This window comes from Scyliorhinus torazame, chromosome 18, assembly GCF_047496885.1.
Source record: "Scyliorhinus torazame isolate Kashiwa2021f chromosome 18, sScyTor2.1, whole genome shotgun sequence".
Taxonomy (NCBI): Eukaryota; Metazoa; Chordata; class Chondrichthyes; order Carcharhiniformes; family Scyliorhinidae; genus Scyliorhinus; species Scyliorhinus torazame.
Window position 1 is genome coordinate 60,405,866 of NC_092724.1, and position 19,432 is coordinate 60,425,297.

At 56.4% G+C, this 19,432-nt stretch overlaps 1 protein-coding gene across 2 annotated transcripts in view; it reads right to left on the reverse strand.

The window, feature by feature from the left end:
- The window catches only part of LOC140395241 (procathepsin L-like), a 58,249-nt gene that overhangs the window by 11,747 nt on the left and 27,070 nt on the right, over positions 1 to 19,432 (reverse strand). For both annotated transcript variants that reach the window (XM_072482792.1, XM_072482791.1), the window contains exons 5-6: positions 17,518 to 17,742; positions 960 to 1,119 (exon numbers count right to left, since the gene is read on the reverse strand). In XM_072482792.1, the coding sequence (XP_072338893.1) occupies positions 960 to 1,119; positions 17,518 to 17,742 (385 nt within the window). The remainder of the gene's footprint in view (positions 1 to 959; positions 1,120 to 17,517; positions 17,743 to 19,432) is intronic.

Genomic DNA, 19,432 nt, shown 5'->3' on the forward strand with positions numbered 1-19,432 from the left:
GGCCCTATATCTTACCAAGTGCAAGCCCAGGGTCGTCTCCAGCGAAAACATGTAGACCACATCCGGTCCAGAAGATCATCCCCTCAAAAGATTCCCCGCCCCCGGAGCTCATTTCAACAGCCGCAAAGACCAGAGACAAGGGAAGATAGTCCTCAAAATCTTCCACTGGTGCCTCACTCGAAGCCTGCGCAGGTCGTTACGGGACCGAATGGAGATAGAGACGCTGACATGACGGAGGCAGCAGACTCTGACTCCGAGATGGAGACACAGGATGAATCAGAGGGGGAATCCTCGGGTCCACAGGCCGTGGATGTACAACCGCGCCGTTCATCATGGAAGCGCCGGTCTCCGTCTCGTTACACGCCGCCTGATCCAGCGCCGCGTGCAAATGGCGTCCGTCCTGCGGCCAAACGAGTTCGACGCCTTCCTTCGCCAGGGTCTTCGGTGGATTCCTTGGACTTTGGGGGGGAGGGATGTTATAACCTGCCTACTTACGATTGACTGGGGACTAATGACTATCCCACAATCCTATGGGAGTATGAACTTCCCCAATGAGGGGGGCGGAGAAACTCCGAGTATAAATAAGCTGGCCAGTTCAGGAACCAGCAGGAAGGAGAAGGTAGCAAGGGAAGTTACTGCTACTGTTATGTATATATTGTTATAGTAAATAAACGTTATTATTTTGTATCCTTAAAACTCGTGCTGGATTCTTCGTGGCCCTTACAAAATCATCACTATCAGTTAAATTGGCAGCAGCACCAAGTTTCTGAGCTGCCTGTATCACTGCGAATGGGTGCAGATAAATTGTCCATCCCGATAATTTTTACCCCATGGTGTTTGACAGCACTGGAGAGTATGGAGAACTGGAGGTGGAAAACATGAACGAGGTGAAGGGGTGCGGTCATTTCCATTCTGAATATTGAGAAATAATTAACAATAAAAAAGTTTCTGCCTCTTACCTCGTTTGTACCAGCGGAAAGGTCCACTTGCATCAATTGCAACAGCTATTGGTCCAGTCTTTTTCACTGCTTTCTGCAAATGCCGTGCGCTTCGTCTGATTTTTCTGAAGCCTCTGATTGTGACAACAAACTTATCTCTCTGAAATCTGCATTGTCCGTCCTAAGAGTTAAACAAATTGTGAAAAAATTTGCAGAGTGTGACAGTGAGTGGGGAGGGTGACATTGCAACAGTGGCTTTCACCGCTGTATTGCTCAGGAGATTTAAGAAGACCCACAACATCACTTGGCAGTGCCATGTGGGCTTTTTGTCCTGGGAACTCCATTGGGGGATTCCCATGTCCACAGGATGGCATTCTCTCTCCATGCTGGGCGTTACCATGGTGTGGGTGTTCCTGTGTGCATAGGGTGGGGGTGGGGGGATTCCTCTTTTTCTTAACTGGGGCTATCGTAACTCGGACTTATTGGCTTTTTCAGGTCCCCCTCCCCCTTAGCATGGGAAGCGGATGCAGTATTTATTTCTTCTGAAGTGCGGGACAATAGGGTGAGAAAGGCCAGCTGCACTGCCAGTGAGCTGCACGCCTCTTTGTCCATCTGAGCCAGCATTTCGAAGAGAAAATGGAAAATTTGGCCAGGTGTTCAAAGCCTGTTGTTAGAATAAGCGTTAGACGGCTCCCAATGTATAAAACAGACCCGAGTGTGTTACGTTGCCCTGTATTAGAATGAGCAGCTCTTGTAATACCCTCACACTGACTCCATTTCAATGGGAAACAGTGACACTTGTAAATGATCCGTTCAGTGCCCAGAACCAGAAACTGCAGTGCGATTTTATCCTTGGGAACGAAACTGCTCAACTCCCCAATCCAAAATTCAAGAAACAATTAGCAGCAATTCCATTTTAAAAAAAATTAACAAATCTGAGAAACAATTTTCATAATGATACTCTCAAACTTCTCAGCTTTGTTTTGGGTGGCATGGTGGCACAGTGATTAGCACTGCTGCCTCACAGTGGCAGAGCCCCGGGTTCGATTCTGACCTTGGGCAACTGTCTGTGTGGAGTTTGCAGATTCTCCCCGTGTCTGCGTGGGTTTCCTTTACGTTCGCCGGTTTCCTCCCACAGACCAAAGAATGTGCAGGTTAGGTGGGTTGGCTATGCTGAATTGCCCCTAGGAGGGGTTGCGGGGATAAGGTGGGGGATCGGGCTTGGGTAGGGTGCTCTTTCAGATGATCAGTACAGACTCGATGGGCCGAATGGCCTGCTTTGCAATATAGGGATCCTATGATACTATACTGAGCACAGGATTTTCTGTATCTCTCTCTCTCTCGAGACCCTCATCACCCCTCTCTACAATTCTTAGCACAGGATGGTGAGGATGGATTGCTACATTTTGCATCGTCCTCACAGCCACTCTGCATTTCCTTGCTGCTCAATGCCACTTTAGATAAAGGAGAGTTAGCATTTCCCCCAGCACGTCCCAAGTGCGGAACGACTGCTCACGCACACACGTACACTGGCGCATTGTCTCAGTGTAACAGTGAGAACAGTGACTGCGAGAGAAACAACACCAGCACGAAAGGCAGTTTACACAAATATTCACAGGGAACTGTTTCAAACCAAATTGTTTCTTAATTACCGCCCAATATTCAAATCAAGTTGCAGCTTCAATTACATTCCTAAAGAGTAAACACCTCTCTGACCAAATGACCAGATTGATACAGAGGCCGATCTTTCAAATAGCTTTCACACCAACTTTGAAATGGCCCATGAAACATTAATAACTGTGAATAGGTCACACCCCAAACTGAAACTGTTCTAACAGGGGACAGACACACAGGGGACAGACACACAGGAGACCACGACCCAGGGGACAGACACACAGGGGACAGACACACAGGAGACCACGACCCAGGAGACAGACACGCAGGGGTCAGACACACAGGGGACCATGACCCAGGGGACAGACACACAGGAGACCATGACCCAGGTGACAGACACACAGGAGACAGACACACACAGGGCACAGACACACAGGGGGCAGACACACAGGGGGCAGACACCTCAGGGGACAGACACACAGGAGACAGACACACAGGGGACAGACACACAGGGGACCACACCTCAGTGGACAGACACACAGGAGACAGACACACAGGGGGCAGACACACAGGGGACAGACACACAGGGGACCACACCTCAGTGGACAGACACACAGGAGACAGACACACAGGGGACAGACACACAGGGGACCACACCTCAGTGGACAGACACACAGGGGACAGACACACAGGGGGCAGACACACAGGAGACAGACGCACAGGGGACAGACACACAGGGGACAGACACACAGGAGACAGACACACAGGAGACAGACACACAGGGGACAAACACACAGGAGACAGACACACAGGGGACAGACACACAGGAGACAGACACACAGGGGACAGACACACAGGGGACAGACACACAGGAGACAGACACACAGGGGACAAACACACAGGGGACAGACACACAGGAGACAGACACACAGGAGACAGACACACAGGGGACAGACACACAGGAGACAGACACACAGGGGACAGACACACAGGGGACAGACACACAGGAGACAGACACACAGGGGACAAACACACAGGGGACAGACACACAGGAGACAGACACACAGGAGACAGACACACAGGGGACAGACACACAGGGGACAAACACACAGGGGACAGACACACAGGAGACAGACACACAGGAGACAGACACACAGGGGACAGACACACAGGAGACAGACACACAGGAGACAGACACACAGGGGACAAACACACAGGGGACAGACACACAGGAGACAGACACACAGGAGACAGACACACAGGGGACAGACACACAGGAGACAGACACACAGGGGACAAACACACAGGAGACAGACACACAGGAGACAGACACACAGGGGACAGACACACAGGAGACAGACACACAGGGGACAAACACACAGGAGACAGACACACAGGGGACAGACACACAGGAGACAGACACACAGGGGACAGACACACAGGGGACAGACACACAGGAGACAGACACACAGGGGACAGACACACAGGGGACAGACACACAGGAGACAGACACACAGGGGACAGACACACAGGGGACAGACACACAGGAGACAGACACACAGGGGACAGACACACCCAGATGGGTCCCGGGCACCTGGATGATCAATTACCACCTGCAGTGCAGGTGCAGGCAGAGACCAAGGGACTAGAGGAGGGGATGGCGGCCAACGTCCAGCACCTGCTGGTGTAGGTGGAGGAGTCCAACTGCCTGCAGGAGCAGGGAGTGGTGCCGGTCATGCGTGTGTGGTGGTATGTATTAGGGGTAATATGGTACACCACGAATGCGGAGGAGCTATTGGAGGACAGATGCTGGGTCCTGATTGGATCTCCTGCCTACTGGGCTCCACCCAGATAGGCGGGGTATAAGAACCCGGTTTACTCCCCGCAGCTGCATTCTGTGACTGAGCTGCTGGGAAACAAGTCTGAACAAGTCTGCTCAATAAAGCCTCGATTAAAGTTCTCTACGTCTCGCCTCGTGTGTGATCGATGGTGCTACAATTTATTGAGCAGACTTAAAAAGTGCCTGCGAATCGGCCCCCAAGCAGCTAACGCAACATCGACGTTTCAGCACTGGCTGGCGTGCTTGGAGGGATACCTCCGAACGGCCCCCGGCAGACCAACAAAAGACCAGAAGATGCAGGTCCTGCATTCCAGGGTGAGTCCCGAAATCTACTCCCTCATCGAGGACGCGGAAGAATTCCCAGCGGCGATCAACTTGCTGAAGGAGATCTACATTAGGCCCGTCAACCAGGTCTACGCACGCTACCAGCTCGCGACGAGACGACAAATCCCCGGGGAATCGCTAGACAAATTCTTCAATGCTCTAACAATCCTGGAAAGAAACTGCAACTGCCCAGCGGTTACGGCGAACAAACATACGGACCTCCTGATCAGAGACGCTTACGTAGCAGGTTTGGCATCGTCGCAAATTCGCCAGAGACTTTTAGAGAAAGTCTCTCTCGGACTCACAGAGGTACGGGCCCTTGCAGCCTCCCTCGACGTGGTCTCCCAAAACGCCTGCGCCTCTGCCCCCGACCGCGCTGCAGCCCCTTGGGCTCCGTGGACCCCTGCCTGTGACCGACCCCCTGGCACCCCCCACTCCTCCGCAAGCGTGCGCAGCCAGAATCCCAGACCACCCGGGGGGGCCCCGCTGCTATTTTTGTGGCAGCCAAAACACCCCCGCCAGCGCTGCCCGGCCCGCTCGGCCACCTGCAAAAGCTGCGGTAAAAAGGGGCACTACGCAGCGGTGTGCCAGTCCCATGGGGTCGCCGCTATCTCCGGGGAAGAAATGGGACCACGGACTCAACCCGCCCAGCGACCCACGGGCGGCCAATGGGCGCCGCCATTTTGGGCCCCGGACACCACCAGGGGGGGACGGGCACCACCATCTTACTACCCATGGGCCGCGTGCGATCCATGGGAGCGGCCATTTTGTCCACCCCCGACCGTGTGCGATCCATGGACGCCGCCATCTTGGCTGACAGGCAAGGACCCCAGCGTGGACGGCTCCACACTGCCTGAAGACAACGATCTGATGCACCAACCACGTTTGGCATCAGTGACCCTTGACCAGTCGCGGCCCCGGACGCTCCAGACGACAACGACAAAGCTGCTGGTGAACGGGCACGAAACGCCGTGTTTGATCGACTCGGGGAGCACGGAGAGTTTTATTCACCCGGACATGGTAAGACGCTGTTCCCTTGTAATTCGGCCAAGCACCCAAAACATTTTCCTGGCGGCGGGGTCCCACTCCGTTGCAATCAAAGCGTTCTGCATCGCAAACCTAACGGTGCAGGGGAGAGGGTTTAAAAATTACCGGCTGTATGTCCTTCCCCACCTCTGCGCTCCCACCCTCCTGGGGTTGGACTTCCAATGCAACCTCCAGAGCTTAACATTCAAATTTGGCGGCCCTATACCCCCATTGACTATCTGCGGCCTCGCGACACTCAAGGTCGATACGCCCTCCTTGTTTGCGAACCTCACCCCGGATTGCTACCCGTCGCCACTAGGAGCAGACAGTACAGCACCCAGGACCGGACGTTTATCAGGTCCGAAGTCCAGCGGCTGCTGAAGGAAGGCATAATCCAGGCCAGCAATAGTCCCTGGAGAGCCCAGGTGGTAGTAGTGAAGACAGGGGAGAAGCAAAGGATGGTCGTAGACTACAGTCAAACCATCAACAGGTACACGCAGCTAGATGCGTACCCTCTTCCCCGCATATCCGACATGGTCAATCGGATTGCACAGTACAAGGTCTTCTCCACCGTGGACCTTAAGTCCGCCTACCACCAGCTCCCCATTCGCCCCAGTGACCGCAAGTACACTGCCTTCGAAGCAGACGGGCGGCGATACCACTTCTTAAGGGTTCCATTCGGCATCACGAACGGAGTCTCGGTCTTCCAACGGGAGATGGACCGAATGGTTGACCAGCACGGTTTACGGGCCACGTTCCCGTACCTCGACAACGTCACCATCTGTGGCCACGACCAGCAGGACCACGACGCCACCCTCCACAAATTCCTCCAGACCGCTAACGCCCTCAACCTCACCTACAACAAGGAAAAATGCGTGTTTAGCACCGACCGTCTAGCCATCCTTGGCTACGTAGTGCGTAATGGAGTGATAGGCCCCGAACCCGAACGCATGCGCCCCCTCATGGAGTTCCCTCTCCTCCACTGTGCCAAAGCCCTGAAACGCTGCCTGGGCTTCTTTTCTTATTACGCCCAGTGGGTTCCTCAATACGCAGACAAGGCCCGCCCACTAATCCAGTCCACTACCTTTCCCCTGTCTTCAGCCGCATCAAAGCGGATATCGCAAAGGCCACGATGCGCGCCATCGACAAGTCCCTCCCATTCCAAGTCGAGAGCGACGCGTCCGACGTATCTCAGGTGGCCACGCTCAACCAAGCGGGCAGACCCGTGGCTTTTTTCTCCCGGACCCTCCACGCTTCAGAAATTCGCCACTCATCAGTAGAAAAGGAGGCCCAAGCCACAGTGGAAGCTGTGCGACATTGGAGGCATTACCTGGCCGGTAGGAGATTCACTCTCCTCACTGACCAACGGTCGGTAGCCTTCATGTTCGATAATGCACAGCGGGGCAAGATAAAAAACGACAAGATCCTGCGGTGGAGGATCGAACTCTCCACCTACAATTATGAGATCTTGTATCGTCCCGGAAAGCTGAACAAAGAACAACAAAGAACAAAGAAATGTACAGCACAGGAACAGGAACAGGCCCTTCGGCCCTCCAAGCCCGTGCCGACCATACTGCCCTATCGAGCCGCCCGATGCCCTATCTCGCGGCACTTGTGCCAACGCACAAGTGGACCGTCTCCAAGCCCTCCACGAGGACCTCTGCCACCCGGGGGTCACTCGTTTCTACCACTTTATAAAGGCCCGCAACCTCCCGTACTCCATCGAGGACCTCCGAACAGTCACCAGGAACTGCCAAATCTGCGCAGAATGCAAACCGCATTTTTTCAGGCCAGATAGAGTGCACCTGATAAAGGCTTCCCGTCCCTTTGAACGCCTCAGTTTGGACTTCAAAGGCCCCCTCCCCTCCACCGATCGCAATGCGTACTTTCTTAACGTCGTTGACGAATACTCCCGTTTCCCCTTCGCCATCCCCTGCCCCGACATGACCGCGGCCACGGTCATTGAAGCCCTATGCACCATCTTTACCTTGTTCGGTTTCCCCTCCTACACCCATAGCGATAGGGGGTCCTCCTCCATGAGTGAAGAGCTGTGTCAATTCCTGCTCAGTAAGGGCATAGCCTCGAACAGGACAACCAGCTACAACCCCAGGGGAACGGGCAGGTAAAGCGGGAGAATGGAACGGTCTGGAAGACCGTCCTACTGGCCCTACGGTCTAGGAGTCTCCCAACTTCCCGCTGGCAGGAAGTACTCCTGGATGCCCTTCATTCTATCCGGTCCCTGCTGTGTACCACCACTAACCAAACGCCTCACAAGCGCCTCCTTGTCTTCCCTAGGATGTCCGCTTCTGTAACGTCACTTCCGGCCTGGCTGGCAGCCCTGGGACCCATCCTGCTCCGGAAACATGTGCGGGCGCACAAATCAGACCCACTGGTGGAGAAGATACATCTACTCCACGCAAACCCGCAGTACGCCTACGTGGCGTACCCAGACAGCCGACAGGACACGGTCTCTCTGCGGGACCTGACGCCCGCCGGAGCTCTCCACACACCCCCAACACCAATCACCTCCCCCTCACTCCCGCCGGTGCACCCCACAGCCACCCCCTTCCCGGGGGGATCAGTTCTCCTCCCAGGCCCGTCCAGGAGTAAGGAAACAGAGGGGGACAGCGCAATGCACCCAGAGTCGACTGGACCCGAGCCTGCACCACCACCACCACCCGGGCTGAGGCAATTGGAAAGGGCGACCAGAGCACCATCTCGACTCATCAAATCGACTTAAGATGTATATAATTCAGTGGCCCAGTAAAGCGGCATTGTTGTAAATAGTTAACGCTGCAAATCGGGTAAAATGTGAATAATTTGGTGGCCCAGTAAAAGCGGCATGATTGTATATAGTTCAATGGTTAAGGCACTGACCCTGTAAACCCCGACCACCATACCACCCACCACCCCGCCGGGTTCCTTTTTAACAAGGGGAGAATGTGGTGGTATGTATTAGGGGTAATACGGTACACCACGAATGCCGAGGAGCTATTGGAGGACAGATGCTGGGTCCCGATTGGATCTCCTGCCTACTGGGCTCCACCCAGATAGGCGGGGTATAAGAACCAGGTTTACTCCCCGCGGCTGCATTCTGTGACTGAGCTGCTGGGAAACAAGTCTGAACAAGTCTGCTCAATAAAGCCTCGATTGAAGTTCTCTACGTCTCGCCTCGTGTGTGATCGATGGTGCTACAGCGTGCCACCCAAACCAAAACTGCACGGGTGGCATCCGCGGTGGAGGCAATGGAGGTGGCAATATCAGACATGGGTCAGATTTTGCAAGGCCTGGGGCATTCCGTGCAGGCTGGGGCCGTGGCCCAGGACAAGGCCGCCCTCTCACATGCAACCATGTATCAGAGCCAGCTGCAGGTTGAAGTGGTGCTCCTCAGTGTGGCCCAGTCACAGCAGGCCATGGCTGAGAGCATCGGCGCCATCGCCCAGGTGCTGGCCGGCATCGCACAGACCCAGAGGGAGGTGGCGCAGTCCCAGACGGACATGGCCCAGTCCCAGACGGACATGGCCCACTCCATGCTCCATGGCTGCTAACGTGCAGACCCCTGTTGATACCAGAATGGGCATCCAGGGCTGGCAGCACCAGGTGTCGAGGGGGCCTCGTGGGTTGGCTCCTCTCACACCCCTGTCCCATGCAGAAGCCCGGGGGCCATCGGGCACCCCGAGGGAGGAGGAGGTGCTGGTGCCGGTGACACCTGCAGGGGAGGCCCCGGACACTGCAGCACCTCGGACTCCCCCCCTCCCTACTATTCCTAGTACATCTAGTGGGCAACGCGCAGAACAGGGCAGCATCATGCCTCCTGGCACTTCCGAGGAGCAGCCGAGCCCATCCAGGCCAGGCCGCCCCAGGAGACGAGCACCAACGGGGACTCTCGCCGCAGGGCAGGAGTCCAAGCAGTCCACCTTCACTCCTGCTGTACCGTCTGGGGAACCACCTTGGTGTAGTGTTAGGGTCCGTAAGGCCAGAAAGCTAGACACCAGTTAAGTTGGCACGGGTGTCGGGCACAGTTTAGTTACAGGGGCTAGGGCACAGACTGTATATACCTCCGTGGTAGTACTATGTATTGCGGTACATAAGAGGTGGATGACCATTGGTTAGAACCAGGAGTCTACCATTGGCTATTGTACATAGCTCTGCCCTGAGAGGCGGAGTATAAGAGCCGGTGCCGTCCCAGCAGCCTTCACTTCCTGTATCGAAGTTGCTGGGGAAGAGTTCTAGCAGATTAAAGCCTTCAGTTATGAATCACTTTGTCTTGAGAGTAATTGATTGCGCATCAACCTCTTCACATTAAACACCTGTTACCACGTTCAAACCTACTCTGTCTGATGGGTGTGGGGGTGGGGCAGTCAGTGATGGCCACTGTGGGTGAGGGGTGGTGGACGAGTGAAGCCCATTGGGTGGACCATGCAGCCCCCCCCTTCCCCGACCGTTCCCATCACCCCGTCCCCAGTATTCAACAGGACCGTGCGATGGACGGGCCATCTCACACGCAGTGATCATCCAGGTGGAAGGTGCTACTGTGGGAATGAGTCAGACATTGTCTAACGATGTGGAGCATGGAGCTCATCACAGAGCGGGCTGTCATCATCCTCCATCCCATGGACCAGACCCGCCTTCACTGACAACCCAGTGCTCCCAGCTCATTGTACCGCAGGTATACATAACGAAGGGAGATGTGCATGCGGGTGGTTCGGTGGTGTGGGAGGTGAGGATGGTGGGTGGTGTGGGAGGTGAGGATGGTGGGTGGTGTGGGAGGTGAGGGTGTTCGATGGTATGGGAGGTGAGGATGGTGGGTGGTGTGGGAGGTGAGGGTGTTCGATGGTATGGGAGGTGAGGATGGTGGGTGGTGTGGGAGGTGAGGATGGTGGGTGGTGTGGGGGGTGAGGATGGTGGGTGGTGTGGGGGGTGAGGATGGTGGGTGGTGTGGGAGGTGAGGGTGGTGGGTGGTGTGGGAGGTGATGGTGGTGGGTGGTGTGGGAGATGAGGGTGTTCGGTGGTGTGGGAGGTGAGGCTGGTGGGGGAGGTGAGGATGGTGGGTGGTGTGGGAGGTGAGGATGGTGGGTGGTGTGGGAGATGAGGGTGGTGGGTGGTGTGGGAGGTGATGATGGTGGGTGGTGTGGGAGATGAGGGTGTTCGGTGGTGTGGGAGGTGAGGCTGGTGGGGGAGGTGAGGATGGTGGGTGGTTTGGGAGGTGAGGATGGTGGGTGGTGTGGGAGGGGAGGGTGTTCGATGGTATGGGAGGTGAGGATGGTGGGTGGTGTGGGAGGTGACGGGGGTCAGTGGTGTGTGAGGTGAGGGTGGTCGGTGGTGTGGGAGGTGAGGATGTTCGGTGGTGTGGGAGGTGAGGATGGTGGGTGGTGTGGGAGGTGAGGATGGTGGTTGGTGTGGGAGGTGAGGATGGTGGGTGGTGTGGGAGGTGAGGGTGGTGTGGGAGGTGAGGATGGAGGGTGGTGTGGGAGGTGAGGGTGTTCGGTGGTGTGGCAGGTGAGGGTGTTCGGTGGTGTGGGAGGTGAGGGTGTTCGGTGGTGTGGGAGGTGAGGGTGGTGGGTAGTGTGGGAGGTAAGGGTAGAAGGTGGTGTGGGAGGTGAGGGTGGTGGGTGGTGTGGGAGGTGAGGGTGTTCGGTGGTGTGGGAGGTGAGGGTGGTGGGTGGTGTGGGAGGTGAGGATGGTGGGTGGTGTGGGAGGTGAGGGTGGTGTGGGAGGTGAGGATGGTGTGGGAGGAGAGGATGGAGGGTGGTGTGGGAGGTGAGGGTGTTCGGTGGTGTGGAAGGTGAGGGTGGTGTGGGGGGTGAGGATGGTGGGTGGTGTGGGAGGTGAGGATGAAGGGTGGTGGGGGAGGTGTGGGTGTTCGCTGGTGTGGGAGGTGAGGGTGGTGGGAGGTGAGGGTGTTCGGTGGTGTGAGAAGTGAGGGTGTTCGGTGGTGGTGGAGGTGAGGATGGTGGGTGTTGTGGGAGGTGAGGGTGATCGGTGGTGGGGGAGGTGAGGGTGTTCGGTGGTGTGGGAGGTGAGGGTGATCGGTGGTGTGGGAGCTGAGGGTGGTGGGTGGTGTGGGAGGTGAGGATGGTGGATGGTGTGAGAGGTGAGGGTGATGGGTGGTGTGGGAGGTGAGATTGTTCGGTGGTGTGTGAGGTGAGGGTGTTCGGTGGTGTGAGAATTGAGGGTGTTCGGTGATGTGGGAAGTGAGGATGGTGGGTGGTGTGGGAGGTGAGGGTGGTGGGTGGTGTGGGAGGTGAGGTTGGTGGGTGGTGTGGGAGGTGGGGGTGTTCGGTGGTGTGGGAGGTGAGGGTGTTCGGTGGTGTGGGAGGTGAGGGTGGTGGGTGGTGTGGGAGGTGAGGATGGTGGGTGGTGCGGGAGGTGAGGGTGTTCGGTGATGTGGGAAGTGAGGATGGTGGGTGGTGTGGGAGGTGAGGGTGGTGGGTGGTGTGGGAGGTGAGGTTGGTGGGTGGTGTGGGAGGTGGGGGTGTTCGGTGGTGTGGGAGGTGAGGGTGTTCGGTGGTGTGGGAGGTGAGGGTGGTGGGTGGTGTGGGAGGTGAGGGTGGTGGGTGGTGTGGGTGTTGAGGATGGTGGGTGGTGTGGGAGGTGAGGGTGGTGGGTGGTGTGGGTGTTGAGGATGGTGGGTGGTGTGGGAGGTGAGGATGGTGGGTGTTGTGGGAGGTGAGGGTGGTCGGTGGTGTGGGAGGCGAGGATCGTGGGTGGTGTGGGAGGTGAGGGTGTTCGGTGGTGTGGAAGGTGAGGGTGGTCGGTGGTGGGGGAAGTGAGAGTGTTCGGTGGTGTGGGAGGTGAGGGTGGTCGGTGGTGTGGGAGGTGAGGGTGTTCGGTGGTGTAGGAGGCGAGGATGGTGGGTGGTGTGGGAGGTGAGGGTGTTCGGTGATGTGGGAAATGAGGATGGTGGGTGGTGTGGGAGGTGAGGGTGGTGGGTGGTGTGGGAGGTGAGGTTGGTGGGTGGTGTGGGAGGTGGGGGTGTTCGGTGGTGTGGGAGGTGAGGGTGTTCAGTGGTGTGGGAGGTGAGGGTGGTGGGTGGTGTGGGAGGTGAGGGTGGTGGGTGGTGTGGGTGTTGAGGATGGTGGGTGGTGTGGGAGGTGAGGGTGGTGGGTGGTGTGGGTGTTGAGGATGGTGGGTGGTGTGGGAGGTGAGGATGGTGGGTGTTGTGGGAGGTGAGGGTGGTCGGTGGTGTGGGAGGCGAGGATCGTGGGTGGTGTGGGAGGTGAGGGTGTTCGGTGGTGTGGAAGGTGAGGGTGGTCGGTGGTGTGGGAGGTGAGGGTGGTCGGTGGTGTGCGAGGTGAGGGTGGTCGGTGGTGTGCGAGGTGAGGGTGGTCGGTGGTGTGGAAGGTGAGGGTGGTCGGTGGTGTGGGAGGTGAGGGTGGTGGGTGGTGTGCGAGGTGAGGGTGGTGTGGGAGGTGAGGGTGTTCAGTGGTGTGGGAGGTGAGGATGGAGGGTGGTGTGGGAGGTGAGGGTGGTGTGGGAGGTGAGGGTGGTCGGTGGTGTGGGAGGTGAGGGTGTTCGGTGGTGTGGGAGGTGAGGGTGGTGGGTGGTGTGCGAGGTGAGGGTGGTGTGGGAGGTGAGGGTGTTCGGTGGTGTGCGAGGTGAGGGTGTTCGGTGGTGTAGGAGGCGAGGATGGAGGGTGGTGTGGGAGGTGAGGGTGGTGTGGGAGGTGAGGGTGTTCGGTGGTGTGGGAGGTGAGGGTGTTCGGTGGTGTGGGAGGTGAGGGTGGTGTGCGAGGTGAGGGTGTTCGGTGGTGTGCGAGGTGAGGGTGGTGTGGGAGATGAGGATGGTGTGGGAGGTGAGGGTGTTCAGTGGTGTGGGAGGTGAGGGTGGTGTGGGAGGTGAGGGTGTTCGGTGGTGTGGGAGGTGAAGGTATTCGGTGTTGTGGGAGGTGAGGGTGTTCGGTGGTGTGGGAGGTGAAGGTATTCGGTGGTGTGGGGGGTGAGGGTGTTCGGTGGGAGGTGAAGGTATTCGGTGTTGTGGGAGGTGAGGGTGGTGGGTGGTGTGTGAGGTGAGGATGGTGGGTGGTGCGGGAGGCGAGGGTTGTCGGTGGTGCGGGAGGCGAGGGTGGTCGGTGGTGAGGGGGTGCGGTATTGTGATGTCCGGGCCCCTGCCGAGTAACTCACCCACCCCCCAGTTGGTGAAACGCCTGTCGACTAAAGCATCCCGTGCTCGCTGACCCTGCCGATAGTGTCGTGCAACCTTCCGTGCATGGCTAGCCCCCATGTCCCGCTCATTGTCCCCCTCACTCCCCTCATCCTCCTCGTCTGACAAGGCCTGCCCTTGATCCTCATCCTCCTCCAGCACATCGCCCCTCTGCTAGGATATATTGTGGAGGTTTGCAGCAGACCACAACGATGCGGCCAACCCTCCTGCAAAGGGTGCGGCAAGAAGGGCCATTTTGTGGGGGTTTGCCAGGCACGAGCGGTGACTCCGGGCTGCCACAGCGAACTTCCCCTCGGGCCCCAGGCGGCCAGCAGTCACCAGCACCCCCGTATCCTCGGGCCACGTGCGGCCCCTGGGCGCCGCCATCTTGTTCCCCGGACACCGCACTGGACGGATCGGCGCCGCCATTTTGTCCATCTCCGACCACCATGTGCGACCCATGGGAGACGTCATCTTGGATGGGGCCCAGGACCCCAGCCCGGCCGACTATACACTGTCCGATCAAAATTTACTGCGTCTGGCCTCGGTAACTCTGGACCAAACTTGACATCGAACACTCTCAACAGCAACGACAACGGTCTTCATCAATGGCCACGAGACTCCCTGCCTGATCGACTCTGGGAGCACGGAGAGCTTTATACACCCCGACACGGTAAGGCGCTGTTCACTTTTTACCCACCCTATAAATCAAAGACTCTCCCTGGCCTCCAGTTCCTACTCAGTGGAGATAAAGGGGTCCTGCCTAGCAAACCTTCCCCCCCCCCCTCCCCCCTTACTGCCTGCGGCTTCTCGACACTTAAGGTCGACCCGCCTTCCCTGTTTGTGAACCTCACCCCGGATTGCAAACCCGTCGCCACCAGGAGCAGACGGTACAGTGCCCAGGACCGGACCTTCATTAGGTCGGAGGTCCAAAGGCTACTAAGGGAAGGGGTCATTGAAGCTAGCAACAGTCCGTGGAGAGCCCAAGTAGTGGTGGTAAAGACTGGGTAGAAACATAGGATGGTCATTGATTACAGTCAGACCATCAACAGGTTTACGCAGCTGGACACGTACCCTCTCCCCCGCATATCCGACCTGGTAAACAGGATCGTGCATTATAAGGTCTTCTCCATGGTGGATCTCAAGTCTGCCTACCACCAGCTACCCCTCCGCACGAGCGACCGCAAATACACTGCCTTCGAGGCAGATGGGCGGCTCTATCATTTTTTAAGTGTTCCCTTCGGTGTCACTAACGGGGTCTCGGTCTTCCAACGCGTGATGGACCGAATGGTTGACCGGTACGGCTTGCGCGCAACGTTCCCGTATCTCGATAACGTCACCATCTGCGGCCATGACCAGCAGGACCACAACTCCAACCTCCGAAAATCCTTAACTTAACGTACAATAAGGATAAATGCGTATTTAGCACCGACCGTCTAGCCATTCTCGGCTACGTAGTGCGAAATGGAGTTATAGGCCCCGACCCTGAACGCATGCACCCCTCATGGATTTCCCCCTCCCTCACTGCCCCAAGGCCCTGAAGCGCTGCCTTGGGTTTTTTAGTTACTACGCCCAGTGGGTCCCTAACTATGCAGACAAAGCCCGTCCCATGATCCAGTCCACAACCTTCCCCCTGTCGATGGAGGCCCGCCAGGCCTTCAGCCGCATCAAAGCAGACATTGCAAAGGCCACGATGCACGCCATCGACGAGTCCCTCCCCTTCCAGGTCGAGAGCGATGCGTCCGATGTAGCTCTGACGGCAACCCTCAACCAAGCGGGCAGACCCGTGGCCTTCTTCTCCCGTACCCTCCATGCTTCCGAAATCCACCACTCCTCAGTCGAAAAGGAGGCCCAAGCCATAGTAGAAGCTGTGCGACACTGGAGGCATTACCTGGCTGGCAGGAGATTCACTCTCCTCACTGACCAACGGTCGGTGGCGTTCATGTTCGATAGTGCACAGCGGGGCAAGATAAAAAAACAACAAGATCTTGCGGTGGAGGATAGAACTCTCCACCTACAACTGCGAGATCTTGTATCGTCCCGGGAAGCTAAACGAGCCTCCTGACGCCCTGTCCCACGGCACATGTGCCACCGCACAAGTGGACTGCCTCCGAGCCCTCCACGAGGACCTCTGCCACCCTTCGCCATCCCCTGCCCCGACATGACCGCCACCACCGTCATCAAGGCCCTCCATGGTATCTTTGCACTGTTTGGTTTCCCCGCTTACATACACAGTGATAGGGGTCCTCCTTTATGAGCGACAAGCTGCGTCAATTCCTGCTCAGCAAGGGCATCGCCTCAAGCAGGACGACCAGTTACAACCCCCGGGGAAACGGGCAAGTAGAGAGGGAGAACGGAACGGTCTGGAAGACCGTCCTACTGGCCCTATGGTCCAGGAACCACCCAGTCTCCCACTGGCAAGAAGTCCTCCAGGAGGCCCTCCACTCCATCCGGTCACTGCTCTGTACGACCACCAATCAGACACCTCATGAACGTCTCCTTGTCTTCCCCAGGACGTCCTCCTCCGGTACCGCGCTCCCAACCTGGACCCATCCTGCTCTGAAAACACGTGCGGGCGCACAAGTCGGACCCGTTGGTCGAGAGGGTCCACTTGCTGCACGCTAACCCCCAGTACGCCTACGTGGCGTTCCCTGACGGCCGACAAGATACGGTCTCCCTACGGAAACTGGCGCCCGTCGGATCCCCATACGCACCCCAACCACCACCCGCACCCCACCACTCTGCAGCACTTCAAAAGGGGGGTCAGTCCTCCCGCCGCTCCTGCCTGGGCCCTCCCACCCACCCACTACAGGCAACACCCTCCCAGGTCAACCGCTCTCCCCACCAGCGCCGTCTAGGGGTGACGAAACTGCCATGGAGGCCGAAGCCACGCTCCCGAAGTCGCAGGCGCCTGGATCCCCACCGGAATCACAACCGAGGCCCAGACGATCCCAGAGGACGACCAGGGCACCCGACCGACTGATTGCTTCATCGTAACCGATCTGTAACTGTAAATAATAAACACTGACTGTATATATCTGCCATGACTGTAAATACCCTCTAAGCACTGTAAGGAGGTATCACGGTACCTCCATATCTGATCATACCATGTTGAATACAGTTGTAGCCACTGGCCACCACCCACACCGGACTTTTTAACAGGGGGTGAATGTGGTATTATCAGGTATTGCAGCACCCGAGAGGCTGAAGTTCCATTGGTCAAACCTGGGGGTTTACCATTGGCTGTATAGTATGTAGCTCCGCCCAGATAGGTGGGGTATTAAGAGTCGGTGCCGTCCCAGCAGTCCTCATTCTGTACCTGAGCTGCTGGGGAACAGTTCTAATCTATTAAAGCCTTCAGTTATGCAGTAATTGATCGTGTATCAATTACAAGATAAGGGGAGAAATGAAAGAGAGAACTAGTCCCTTCCTGAAAAGTGATATTCCCTCACCCTCCCTCATGTTGGTTAGACAGTGACATTGGTGGAAACCTGGGAGCAGCTTCTCAGGGAAGAATTGATCCAAAGCTGGATGTCAGCTTCCATTCTATTTGGACTGGGCTCTGCAGTCTACCATGAATATTGTAAACATTTTGTAACTGGAGAATTGGAAAAGCAATTAAAAGAGATTTACCCGAGCAGTATATGGATAATCTGCAGCCGTGTTGATGCCTTTATTTTTGACCACATAGCGAAAGGCACGATTCATCCATCCACCTCGGCATCCATAGTTATGATATAGTTTGGTACAATCAACCAGGTTCTGTTCACTCAGGAGAATCAGTTTTCCATGTTTCCGAGCCCACTGCCCTTCGATGGCACCGGTCGCACTGAAAGCCCAGCAAGAACCACAGCTTCCCTGGTCATGACAGAAATAAAATAACATTCTGATTAAAAATTCCGGGTGTGATCTAACCGATTTGCAACAGAGCCCCGTGTCGAGCGCGTTTAGCCGGGTGTTTCCCTGCACTCACAGCGCCGAGAATCATCATTCTATCTAACTGGACTTTGTTTCAATCCGGGGCCTCAGCGGTGAACACCCCACCGAGGCCGCAGTTAGTCCCATTTCCTGCACTGAGGAACTCTGCTCGCCAGAACTCCTCAGTGCAGGAGGAGATTGACCCCCCCCCCCCCACCCGGCCCGACCCATCCCTGGATCTCACCCCCCCAAAGTACTAGGTCACAAATATGGGGGTTCTTGAGCCCCTGCACCCTACCCAGACATGCAGGGCATCCCCAGCCCGATACCTAGTGTGGGAAAAATGCCATCCCTGTCAGTGCCCCTGCCAACTAGCAGTGCAATGTGGGCAGTGCCAGGCTGGCACCCAGGTCACACTGCCAGGTTGCCAGGCTGGCACTGCCAAGGTGGCACCAGTAGTGCCAGGGTATCGGCCTGTCTCGAGGGCAACCACCTGTCGGATCCCCTGGGAGATCCCCTGCCTCAACTGCCATTCCTCCTTGTTCCCATTTGTGGGAACCAACAGTGAACAGCTCTCGCCTGAGTTCTCCAAGGTGAAGAGGTCAGAACCCAAGGCCTTGGCAGATCAGGCGAGCTGCATATTAGAGTGAGTCCAGCTGTCTCACTCTAATACACAGATGTGCCGAATACTGATCCTGTCTACAATGGGCAGGATTCAGATTGCAACATTTTGCAAGATCCCCTGTTCTGGCGCACCACCCGGTCAGCAGATCGCGCCCAAAATCTTTGCATTGGCAGGTGCAATACAGATTTACACCAAGGAAGTTAGTTCATCTTTTTGATGAGATTTCTAGAAGACACATGGGATCAGTGAGTGTCTGTGTGGCAGGTTTGAGACGGTATGGATTTCACTCTTACTCTTTAGTGCTGATTCTGATTAAGCGGGGAATAATTAGAGAAGAAAGATTGGGGATGGAATCATGGGTAAAGTAAGTCAGCCCGCTGCTTGTGACCCAGGTTTCAATCCACGTGTGGAGGAAGTGTTTCCAGCTGTTTCAGCTGGAGCTCAGGGTTGCCGAGCTGGAGGGGAAGCTTAACATCAGGGAGGACGGGAGTTTCCTGTGTTCCAGCACATGGTCACTCTCCAGCCAAGGAGAGTTAAGGATGGGAGGTGGGTGCCTATCTGGAGAAGTAGGAAGAAGCAGAAAGTACAAGTATTTTCGGGGAGTCACTCTCAAACAGATACACAGCTTTGGTGATGGCTGGGAGCGACAACACCTCAAAGGGATGCAGACCAGATTATGGCATCATTGGGCAAGGGACTCCAGAGAGGAAGAACACTATGGAATAGAAATGTAATTGATACAGGAGATTCCATAGTTAGGTGTTTCTGTAAATGTTGTCGGGAGTCCTGCGAGGTAAGTTGCCTCACTGATGTCAGGGTAAAGGATATCATTAAGAATATTCTGCAGGATGAAGGGGGTGAGCCAGAAATTGAGTCAGTATCAATGACATCGAGTGGATAGGGATTGTGGGCCAATGGTCAGAGTTTCAGGAATCATGGAGAATGGTAACAGCTCCGGATTACTCTCCCGACTAGCGAGAGTAGAAATAGGAAAATCGGGAGGAT